The sequence below is a fragment of the Mustela lutreola genome, chromosome 8 (assembly GCF_030435805.1).
Source record: "Mustela lutreola isolate mMusLut2 chromosome 8, mMusLut2.pri, whole genome shotgun sequence".
Taxonomy (NCBI): Eukaryota; Metazoa; Chordata; class Mammalia; order Carnivora; family Mustelidae; genus Mustela; species Mustela lutreola.
In genome coordinates, this window is record NC_081297.1 from 148244752 (window position 1) to 148256654 (window position 11903).

Genomic DNA, 11903 nt, shown 5'->3' on the forward strand with positions numbered 1-11903 from the left:
CAGCAGGGACTCCTGGGGCGGGGGTCAGCGCCACGTAGCTCTCCTTCCTCTGTGTGCATCGTGTGTCCCCATGGTTATCTCTGGTGGTCAGCCTGGCCACCTGTCCAGGTGTGGTCTGCAGCCCAGCCCTCCTCTGTGCCATGGTGGGCTTCCCCAGGTCCCGCTGGCCAAGGCGGGGCGTCTGTGTCTGGCACTGAGCAGCAGGTGCTCAGTGCCTGAGGGAACCAGGAGGAGACCAGGAATCGGGCAGAGAGCAGGCAGGGACCGGCACAGCCCCTCCGTCCCTCCAAGCTGCTCCCTGGCCTGGGACGTCCCAGCGGGACGTGGGAGTGGAGTTAGGCAGAGCAGGTGAACAGGGGTGAGGTAGCTTTTCAGAACGATGATCCCGGGAGGTTCACACCCAGATCTTTCTGAGGATCCACAAACACTGGGGACGGGAGAGGCACTGGCGCAGCCTGAGCCAGGGCTTGGGGAGGTGGACGGTGGGGTGCAGTCTTGCCCTCGGGCTCCCCCAGGCAGGTACTGCTAGCTCTTACAAGAGCAGTGGGTCTGGGGTCGGGGGCGCAACTGTGTGGCCACCCTCCCTGCTGAGGGCCAGGGGCTTGCCTAGGCAGACCCGAGGGAGCCCAGGGAAGGCCTGGCCAGGGCCTTCCCCCAGATGTCCCTCCCCCAGATGCTGTGATTTTACAGGTGTTTGAGGTCTGGTTGGACCCTGGGGCAAGAAAGTGACCCTCTGAGCTTTGTTTCCCCCTTGGTACACCTGCTATTGTAACAACTATGAAGCCCTTGCTCCCATATGAGTTCCTATGGGTGTTGGTTCCAGTCATGTGTAAAATGAGGCAGTCCAGGCTGGCTAGTCCCCTGATGTTTGCATCTGTCCCCCGTGGTGGCTTCGGGCAGCCTCTGGCCTGGCATTACAGCCCTGCAGTTGATACTGTGACCTGGCGCTCCCTTTCCTCCCGCTCCTGCCCCAGACTAGAGTTCAGACTATGCCACCCTGGACACCTCACTGAGAGTCCAGCCCAGACTTCTGTGTCCTCAATGCCCCAGTCAAGTGGGGTGAGCAGTTTCCCAGCAGCCCATGAACCACACCATGATGGGGGCACTCTCAGGGATGTGGAAACTCAGAGGAGGCATTCGACCCCATTGGATTTGAGGGGGAAGTGGTCAGGGAAGACTTCCTGGAGGAGGCAAACCCTGAGCTGAGTATGGAAGGATGGTAGGGGTTTGCCAGGTAAAGGGTGGGGAGATGGAGGGTGTCCCAGCCCAGGACCAGATGGAGCACAGCCGCTAAGGCCGGCCAGCGTGGGAGGAAGAAGAGACGAAGGCATCTGGATGTCCTCAAGCACAGGTGCAGGGTGGACGTGAGCCAGGGAAGGGGCGTGGCCAGTTTCTTTTCCCAAGAAAGGGAAGGTAGTGTCCAGGGAGGGGAGGAAGCATCTGCAGTGGCTTCAGAAGGAAGAGCCGGGCATCCATGGTGGGGCCAAACGGGGTGCCAGTAGTAACTGTCCAGATGTCAACCCCGCCCCCTTTATTTGGAAGGGGTCCAGCCTGGGGCCTATTGATCCTCATGGCTTTCTTGGGACTTGGACACCCAGCGGGGCTCTGCACCCATTCGTGCAACGGATTTATCGCCCGTTTTCTCTACTCGGTGCATAAGGAGGGCTTGAAGCCTGCCTGGATGTCAGCCCTGCTCCTCCCACTCTAGCTGTGGGGCCGACATGTCACCAGTCCCTCCGAGCTGGGCCCAGGCAAGCTGGCCCCAGGAGACGTTTCCTGAGCTCAAAGAGTGGGGAGGGGCTCGGCCCCGTCACCAAACCACAGCCAGTAATTTCGGTCCCACGGGCTGTCAGATTCTTCTCGAATTTTCCCCTTCTTTCTCCAGGACTCCGATATGCTTGCTTGTCACAATTATTGGCACTGGGCTCTGTATCTGATTGAGAAGGTAAGACGGCCCACTCTTACCTGTCTAGACGTCCAGTGAAATCAGTCTCTTTCTACCTCTTGCTGTATCCCAGGGATAATTTTTTGCGTTTGCACATTTAGATAATGTCTGGTTGTAGCGGAGCATTCACGTTTTCAAATAGCTTTTCAGGCTTAAATGACCTTAGTCATTTTTCACTGCCTGGACATGGAAATTATATATATTATCTATGGAGACGATCTAGACCGAGAGTCCTCTGCTGCTGGAGTGAACAGCCAACCCCAACCCCCCAGATTGTACCCGAAGGAGACATGAGAGCCTCCAAAGGGTTTGTCCCAGTGGAAGTGAGGGTCGGGGATAGCACCCTTGATCCCAGGGAGTCAGCACCTTCTTGCAGTGGTGCTTATCATAGAGAGGTGAGGGCCCGCTGTGCTCAGGGTCTGGAGGAGAGCAGTGGTCCCCACTGAAGGTACTGAAAGGAAAACAGAGAAGAAAAGACTAGAAGTACATGAGAAAGCTTGTAGCGTCGACAAGTGCCGTGGGGACATTCAGGCCTCGACAGAAACTGTCCGTTGGGTAGCAGAGGTCAGCACTGCCTCTCCCGGAGCACAGGGGCTTCTGCTCATTGACCCTCAGACCCTCGAGGCAGCACAGCCCATCCCCTCATGCAGCGTGCGGGTGGCAGGCAGGGGAATGGACTCTCCAGCCCCTCTCGCGGTGTTACCTCTGACCTTCGTCCCATGTTGATCACGCACACTTGATCCTTGCAGGGCGAATACGAGGCCGCCTTGACCATCTACGATAACCATGTAAGTCCACTTCTGCAGCCAACTCGGTGGATGGCAGACGTTGGCCTTTTAGTCTCTAGCACATAGTTGAGCCCGTCAGCACGGTCTCCGCCAGAAACGCAGCTGGAGAGAGAACTCCTCGTGCTTGCCAAGCGGTGGCGCCGCTGGGACAGGGTGAAGGTGCTCACTGGGTCCCCGCCGGCGCCGGTACAATGGCACGGCCAAGTTGGTCTTTCCCGAAATCCCGGAATTTTCTGTAGTCCTTTTACATGGCTTGTCTTTGGTACAACCAATGATCTGCCCGCAGGAATTTTTCTTTCTTTCTTTCTTTTTAGTAAAACATACGCAAAATTTGCCCCGAGACCGTTTTTGACCCTAGGGTTCCATGGCACTGAGGCCACTCACCAGCCCCACAGTCCGTCTCTGGAACAGACTGCAGCCCCAGGCCCAGTGAGCACAACTCCCCTGCCCCCTCCTCCAGCCCCCAGGCAGCTTTTAAGAGAAAAGAAGGCTGACTTGCAGCTCCTGGGAACCCCCCTGCATGCTTTGTAATAGAAGGCTGTGGGGGGTGTCACAAAAATGCTTGGGGCCCAGGTCTCTAACCCCGAGGAAAACCGTCAGCAAAGTGTCAGTTGATTCCTCCCTTTGAGTTCTGTCAGGATGGTGGGGTGATACAGAAGGACGGCTCCCTCCATGCCGTGAGGGACATGATGAACACAGAACCCGCCAGGGTGGTCTGAGGCCAGGGTCGGGAGGGGACAGGTGCCAGCGCCCGGCCTGTGCTCAGGGCCGGGGCCTTGCTTCAGGTCTGGCACCTGGCGCGGCCAGACCCCTGGGCGACGGGCTGGTTCTGGAAGCTGAGGGCGCAGGGTGATGGCGGTGGATGCCGTTGGCTGAGGGCTGGCTCAGTGCAGGCCCCACACGCGGCCCATCCCGGGGGCCCCTTACTTGCCCACCACCCTTGTCCTCTAGGTCTTCCCCAGCTTGAAGGCCAGCGGGGCGATGCTGGACGTGGTGGACAGCTGTTCCATGCTGTACCGGCTGCAGATGGAAGGTACAGACCTGCGCCCTCCCCTTGGGCTCCTCTGCTCTCTTCCCTCCCACAGAACAAGGGGAAGGAACTCATTACTGAGTCACTCCAGGGCCTGTCGCAGACCCGAGCGGCTTGCCTTTGTATGGCCTTGGGTCCCGGCTCTGCAGCCACCTTCCAGCCAGCCCGAAGCCAGTGGGTTCTAGCCTCTGCACCCCCTTTCTTCCTAGTGCCAACATCTCTGGGTGTGCAAGCTCAGGGTCCGGGCCGTTCCCGCCGCCTGCCCGCCAGCCCGGCAGAGCACGGGTGCTCTGCGTGCTGCAGGCTCTGCGTGCTGCCTCCTTTCCTAGTAGAAGAGGGTGACATTTCCTCAACTCCCTGGGATTTCAGACAGAGAGGTTTCTCAACATCGTCACCCCAAGCTCTGCAGGCAGCCTGGATAGCTGTGAACACAGCTCTGGTGCTTCTGGCCAACAGCCCAGGTGCCAGATGGTTTCCCCTCTCCCTCAGGCCCAACAGAGCCAAAGCTCTACTCACGCTAGGCCCTGGGCTGGCGGGACAGTGTGGGGTTGAGGGCCTGGACAGGGCAAGCTGTTTCCAGGAAAGCCTCCCGGTGGGAGTGAAATGTGAGCCATGAGGCCCGTGGAGGGTTTTGCTTGGCAGAGGTGGGAAAGGATGTGATGTGCAGAAAGTAGCCTGTCCAGGGCCCCCAGGACACAGAAACCAGCTGCCTGTTACCGGGCGAGGGGCCGAAGACAGGGTCAGTGTGGGCAAGGATGAGAGGTGGGCGGCTGGAGCCCAGGTACCAGGAAGACCGGTGAAGAGTCTGGCTTTGATCCGGGTCTGCAGGGAGCCTTCTAGAGCAGGGCTGGGCAGGATTCCCATCCGCCTCGTGGCGCTGAGCTCAGGGAGGCCGAAGCCCACACTTTCTGAAGCCACCTGGAGGTCCCTGGGGACCCTGAAGCCTCGTGCCCCGGGGCACATGCCCAGGGAGGCCTGCGGGGACAGAAGCTGGCAGCACAGTGGAGGGAAGGGAAAGGCCGCTGCTCCCTCAGCGAGCAGGGCGGACACTCAAGAGAACTGTCTGATTTGCTGCCAGAGACAGCTCAAGGGCAATGTTTCTACCATAGGGTCACCCACAGCAGAGGCAGGAAGGAGGTAGTAACTCGAGGAGTCAGGAGGCACGCGAGGCGGGGAAAGGGGCCGGAGCGCCGAGAAATCCCGACACAAATGTGAGAGAATGCTATTTAACTCTGCTGACTTTTATTAGGTAGCAGGTGCCAATGGGAATCCCAGGACAAATTTCAAAAATGGTTTGGGGCTTCGTCCAAGGGGCCAGAAACTTCGTACCCTTCAGTAGTTTTCTCTATTGCAAGCGTCTCCTGCATTTACAACTAACGAGGTTAACATGAACAGAGCCCAAAGGTCTCTGTGTGAGGCCAGAGGCCACCGGCCACCCTGTTCCCCTGCCCGGCCTCCCCAGCTGGAACACAAGGGCCTCTGGGGGGCATGGGGGTTCAGGAGGCCCGTGCGTAGGACATGCTCACATGGGACACCAGGCCTGCAGGTTTCTTCCCTGTGCCCCCAGGGGTGTCTGTGGGTGAGCGGTGGCAGGAGGTCCTGCCTATAACCCAGAAGCACAGCCGGGACCACATCCTGCTCTTCAACGACGCACACTTCCTGATGGCATCCCTGGGAGCTCGGGACTCCGGGACCACCCAGGAGCTCCTGACCACCCTGCAGGATGCCAGCAAGTATGCCAAGGGGCCAGGGACCCGCTGGGAGGGCCATGGGGTGCTGGGGGCGGGCTGAGGTCTGCTCCATCCCTGGCCAGACCGGCCCAGGAGGCTGGGGTTGGAGGCCCCACTTGAACGCCACCGTGGGGATGCCCATGGAGGGTGGCTGTCCTGTGTGTGTCCCACAGGTGTGTGCCCCCACCAGCTATATCACGCCAGGACATGGCTATTCTCCTAGGAGCCAGAGTTGCCTTTCCATCGCCCTGCTGGGGGTGGAAGCCTCAGTGCCATGGGTGCCGCCTCCCACAGGGGGCACGGTGAGGCTCTGCAACCAGAAATCCTTGCTGCATACCTTCTGAGATCCTGGACAAAGTGCTTCTCTGTTCTGAGCCTCAGTCTTTTTATCTGCCAACTGGGGACAGTGCCTGCTGAGGCAGACTGGCCAGAGAGGGAGGTGCGGTGGTGTGGCCACACAGCCCCCTGGCCTGGTTCCTGCCATGGGTGGGAGCCAGTTTCCGTCCCAGGAGAGGCCAGGGAAGCAGCCACCCTTCGGTCTCCCCCCCACCCCCGGAGGGCTGGAGCTGTGGGAGCCAGGACCCCTGGTGCTGTCCTGGGGGCAGTGCTTCAGCTGGCCACCAACCCAGCTGCCTGCCCGTCCCCTCCCCCAAGAGCTGAGCTGCAGGATCCATGGGCCTCCACTGGGGAGGCAGCTTCAGGCAAGGTGTCTGCAGCTCAGCGGCGGTCATGTCAGCCCGGGAAGGACTGGGGAGCCCACCGGGCACTCCAAGATCTGATTCTTTCTTTTTATTTTATTTTTTTTCAAGATTTTATTTATTTATTTGACACACACACACACAAAGAGCCAGTGAGAGAGAGAAGACAAGCAGGGGGAGTGGAAGAGGGAGAAGCAGGCTTCCCACCAAGCAGGGAGCCTGATGCGGGGCTCTATCCCAGAGCCCTGGGATAATGACCTGAGCCGAAGGCAGATGCTTAGTGACTGAGCCACCAGGCCCCCCTAATTCTTTCTTTTAAGACAGGCTTGGAGCAGGCTGCTGCCACCATGCCCACTGTCCCCATGACCCAGCTCAACCCCCACCTGTGGGCCAGCAGAGACATGGACCGTGACAGCCGTGTGCCCCAGTGTGGGGGCCAACTTCAGCACTGGGCTTTATCTGCACAGTGTGCAATCCTGACGGCCCTGTGAGGTTGGCACTGTACCCACTTCACAGATGAGCAAACTGAGGCCAGATGTTGGGGGACCTGCCCGAGGTCCCCCAACAGCACAGTCCAACCCTGTGGAAAGGGCTGTTCAAGCCAGGGTTGAGAACCCTGTTCTCCCCCTTCCCGCCCGCTTCTCCCCTGTCAGCACCCCTGACTCAAGCACCTGCTGTGTCGGGCACAGAGCCAGGAATGCTGGGCTGAGGAAGAGCGGCCCATTCCCTCAGGACACCTGAGTCAGGCAGTGTAAGGTGTCCTGCCAGTAACCGAGGGCACCTCCTTGGCTGGCAGGGCCCCCGGGGAGAACTGCCAGCACCTCCTGGCCCGTGATGTGGGGCTGCCCCTGTGCCAGGCCCTGGTGGAGGCTGAGAACGGGAACCCGGGACGTGTTCTGGAACTGCTCCTTCCCATCCGCTACCGGATCATCCAGATCGGGGGCAGCAACGCCCAGGTGAGCCCCCAGCCTTGGGCTGCACCGCTGCCGGCAGCCTCTCTCCGGGTCAGCGCCCACGAGCGCGGGTGTCCTCGTCTTTCCCACACCCGGGGAGTTTGTTCCCGAGAACAGGCCTGCCCGCGGTGGGATGGGGGCTCCCAGCCCTCACCCCATGTTACACCAGCCTAACCTGCCCCACTGACTTCTCAGAGAGACATCTTCAACCAGCTGCTGATCCACGCCGCCTTGAACTGTACATCCGGTGTCCACAAGAACGTGGCTCGGTGAGTTCCTCGCTCACACCCATGCCAGGCTTGGGGACATCTCTGAGCTGAGCTGCCTATCTCACTTGGGGGTCTTCCCAGGGGCTTCCAGCCTGCCGAGACTCCCACCTCCCTCTGCCGGAGACGGTTCCCACCTTTGAGGTTGCAAGGATGTGAGGCTATGGGGTGCTTGGTTTTCCCTGTTGGCACACTCGACTTGACCACTGGGGTCCACCCACCCCCAGGCCGGCCCTCCTGCCCTTCCTAGCCCTCCCAGCCGAGCCACGCTGAGCTATAGTTACCCAACATGTCCTGCTCCTTCAGGGGCCTGGGCCTTTGCACATGCTGCGCACTCTGCCGGGATGCCCTTTCTCACGGGCTCTGCTGGGTTCCAGAAGGTGGGGGGGGGGGGGGCAGGCCAACTCAGGGCCTGGCATGTGGAGCGTACGTCTCATGTGGGAACACTAGCAACTATCTCATGTACACATGCACACATCAACTTGCCATGAGTGCGGGCCAGGACACCTTGCTCTGGAGGCTGAGCTGGCCGGGACTCAGGGAGGGAGGGTGCCCTGAAGAAGAGACAGTTGAGAGGCGGCCGGCAAACCAGCAGATCTGATCAGGCGCAGTGGTCAGGCTAGGAGGAGCAGTAGCTGGAGGGTTAGGGGTGTTGGGGCGGGGGCACCTGAATTAGAAAGCGTGGCAAAGCCCAGCCCTCACCTGCAGCCTGGGAGGTCCCACGCCTCAGCTCGCCTTGCCCTGCACGGGCAGCCCGGTGTCCTTGTGGGTCCCCTGCACCCCACTGGAACACCAACGAGAAAGGGGGCAGGGAGGGGCTGTGGGGTACCTGGTGGGTAGAATAGGGGTCGGGAGACCCAGTGAAGTCGGGATGACCCTAGGCTGAGCCCTGGAGGTCAGGCAGAAAGGCCCAGGGTTTAAGCTGCGTGAGGCCCATTGTCCCAACAGTGTCTCCACACTGAGCAGAGCAGGTGTTCTCAGCACTAATGAAACAGCTGTGCGCGCTCCGGGCACGCTGGAATTGGCTGGATCGCTGATGCGTCCTACGCGCCCCTCACTGTTCACCCCTCCGTGGCCGTCTGCCACAGCCACACACCTTTCTTTAGGGGTCACACTGCTTAGAGTTCCAGGCCCCCGTGAGGGTGCAAGTTGGCATCTCAGGTTGGCAGGGAAGGTGGGGCCCCTTGGACAGGCTGGCTGAGGGCAGGCGTGGGGTGGGGGGCCTCCTCTGAGCTGGGTGGTCCGCCTACTGGGGTGTTGGGGGACAACACGCCACGGCGGCAGCCCAGAGCAGATGCTGGCCACAGAGGAGAACCTGCTGCTGTCGGGGTGACGGGCAGCTCACTCCCCTGCCCTCCAGGATGGAAACCCTGCGCCCCACCCGTCGTGTCCCCACTCTGAGTGCAGCCCACCTTAACCCCACCCTTCACCCCGCAGAAGCACTGTTACTCATCGTTCAGGGTCTTTGCCTTAAGAACTTGTTTACACGTGGGTTTCTCCATACCTGGTCTCCTGCCACTTACCTTCTGAGTCGGCCTCAGCGTGGCTTCCCCACCACCCTCCGGGCAGGCTCTACCTTCTTGTCTGGCAGGCGGATGGGCCCCCAGCTTCCCAAGGCAGACGAGGCCATGGTCTTGCGCTCACCCAGTTACGTCTTGGGGAGAGTGTGGACATGTTCTCCGACACCAATGCCCCGACCTGCCCCGACCTGCCTTCTCATCCTTGACCTCCCCCGCCCACCTAGGGCCCTGCCAAGACCGGGTCTTCTGCTGTTGGTCTCCGTCCCTCCCCTCTGCAGCGATGCCGTCCCCTCTCTTCCCATCTCAGCCCCGGCCCGAGTTGCCTGTCCTCTCTTGGGGCCCAGGGATCACAGGGCCCCCTCACTTCTAGGAGGTTCCATCACAGATCTTGTCCGTTTCCACAGGAACCTTCTGATGGAGCGTGACGCCTTGAAGCCCAACTCACCCCTGACCCAGCGGCTCATCCGAAAGGCCGCTGCCGTCCACCTCCTCCAATGAGCTGGACCTGGGCCCCTCCCCAGCATCGGATCAGCTGCCCCCTAAACCCTGAGGTTAGAAGCAGCTAGAGTCTGTTAGTTAGTGCTGTTGAGTAATTTGCAGCTTTAAGCAGAAAGCCCTGTAACCAGCAACATTATGGGAAGTAGGGACACAAATCAATTTTACACATGACTCAGAATCTTGGAACCCTTTGTTCCAAGGGCCAAGGGCCAAAGTGCATGTGCCAGTAGCACTGTTGCCACTGTAGCACAGTTGGCCTGGCAAACTGTTTTCCCAGGGGACTCTTGTACCTCCTGGGTTGGGGGGGCTGGCTTGGCCGGGGGAAGGGGAGTCCTCCCCTGGGGAACACTCTTGCCCCTGAGGCTGCCCCTGGGATAAGCCCTCTTGTTTGGTCTTCCCCGGCAAATGCTAGATACATTGTCCCATCTTTTGGGTGAGAGCACCCATGGGGGGAAGTGACTTGCCCAGGGTCACAGCTACCAGAGGCCCTGAGATTCACCTTGGACCCCCCAGCTGTGGCACCCCCCCCAAAGCAGCACAGGCATGTGGGGTGGCCCTCTCCTGTCTCTGGAGAAGTCTGTGGACTTCCCCAGGGGACTCCGGTGGTGCTAATTAAGGGACCTCAGGTATGTGGCTTCCTTTGCCCACTAGGACTTGAATCACATGGGCGCACATGCACTGAGCGGGCACACTTTCTGGGGGTTGTGGACTGAACTCAGGGTTGCCCTGTCCTGGCAAAAACCAAAGTCCATGGAGCTTTACTGAGATCTGAGCCAGTTTTCTGTTTCCCCATCTTAACATGGTCCCAGTGACACTCCTGAGCAAGCTGCTGATTTCACTGGAATGTGCTTGTGAGGGGCATTCCCCACCCCTAGATGTTTCTCAGGTTCCTTCAGTGTAGGCTGAGACTCAGGTAGGGGCAGTGGAGGCCTCCAAACGGATTAGACAAATTTCTGAGATTAAAATAAATTAGTTAATTGGTTCCTTTGCCTGACTGTGCTGGCGGCACCTTTCATCATCTCCCATGGGCCAGGCTGGGTCCTGAGGAGACACGCTTCTCCTTGAACTTGGGCGTGGGGGCGGGACATTGAGTCCAGAAGATGGGTAGTTACAACAGGATTTCGAGAGAAGTGCTCTCTCCATCCAGGAGCTAGGGACACAGGCCAGAGGGGAGCCTACCCTCCCGTCCTGAGCTGTCCCCTCCTGTTACCTGCCCACATTCCATCTGCCCTCCTCTCTCCTGGTTCCAAGGAGGATACAACTTGGCCAGGGAAGCCAGGAGCCCTGATCCCTCCTTGGGGAAGCCCTCCTCGGGGAAGCCCTCCTCGAAGCCACTGTAGGCTGGCGAGGGTGCCCACAGGGCCGTGGGGACCTGGGTCAAGCACCCTCCCGAGCTCCTGTTGCAGGCACCTTGTGATTGAGTCAGGCACACAGAGGCCTTCGGACCATCGACAGGGCACGGGCACCCCCAAACCAGTTGCTGCCCTCAGGAGGCCCTGCTAAGTGGTGGGAAGGCTGGAGCTCCTGCACTGGGGGGCCCAGCAAAGCCAGCGTGCTCAAGGGTGAGCAGGACCCCAGAGAGGCAGCTGGGAGATGACCTGACCCAGTCCGACTTCGGGCCCCTCTTTCCTGGACTTCCTGGTTTCTCGAGTCAGTTAATTCTCCTCTTTCTAAAGCCAGCCTGAAGCTGGTTTTGTGTTTCTTACAATCCAAAGGCTCTTGACAGATACCTGAAGCTGGGTGTGCCTGGGACCACCTTTCTTCTCCAGTTAAGCAGGAACCTGAGCAAAAGGCAATGGAATTCATGGGGCGCCCGGGTGGCCATGTGGGTGAGGGTCTAGCTCGGGTTGTGGTCTTAGGGTTGTGAGACGGAGCCCCATGTCAGGCTCTGTGCCCAGTGTGGAGTTTGCTGGAGATTCTCTCCCTCCTGGTCATGCTCATCCTCTCTCTCTGTCTCAAATAAATAAATCTTAAAGAAAAAAAAAAAAAGGCCAAAAGACAATAGAATTCAGAAGGAACCCCATGGACGGAAACTCAGGTGGTGGAGGCGAGGTCTTGGTGGACCCAGCACAGCCGAGTGCAGTGGGAAGCCAACAGCCACAGAGGGCGCCCTTTGATAGAAAAGACATGTTGGAGATGCCAGGACAAGATAAAAGGGATGCAGAGGTCAGGCTGGGCTCTGTCCAAACTACAAGACACTGCCCCCCCAGCCCCTCTCTCCACCTCCTACCCCTTCAATATCCAGCCTCCACTCTCCCAGCTCTTGCCTGGGGTCCGTGGCTGGGCTGCGTGAGGCTGGGGGACATCACATAACCGAGCCCCTGCCATGCCTTTTAGGGGCTCAGGGTCTCACAGGGAGCTGGAATCAGGTGAAGTGGAGAGGGAACACAACCACACAGAGTGATGGGCGCGGGTGATGGGAAACCAGGGACAACGTGGAGTCCAGATGCCAGCCAATATAGAAGCCTTGGCGTA

At 59.6% G+C, this 11903-nt stretch overlaps 1 protein-coding gene across 3 annotated transcripts in view; it reads left to right on the top strand.

The window, feature by feature from the left end:
* Positions 1-10411, top strand: part of TTC38 (tetratricopeptide repeat domain 38) — a 24620-nt gene extending 14209 nt beyond the window's left edge. The window contains exons 8-14 of one of the 3 annotated variants that reach the window (XM_059187282.1): positions 1886-1945; positions 2695-2733; positions 3685-3766; positions 5331-5496; positions 6988-7147; positions 7340-7413; positions 9335-10411. In XM_059187282.1, the coding sequence (XP_059043265.1) occupies positions 1886-1945; positions 2695-2733; positions 3685-3766; positions 5331-5496; positions 6988-7147; positions 7340-7413; positions 9335-9428 (675 nt within the window). In that variant the 3' untranslated portion in view covers positions 9429-10411. Of the gene's footprint in view, positions 1-1885; positions 1946-2694; positions 2734-3684; positions 3767-5330; positions 5497-5666; positions 6958-6987; positions 7148-7339; positions 7414-9334 lie in introns of those variants that run through there. The other 2 variants (XM_059187283.1, XM_059187285.1) reach the window with 2 other exon arrangements.
* Positions 10412-11903: the final 1492 nt, after the last annotated feature.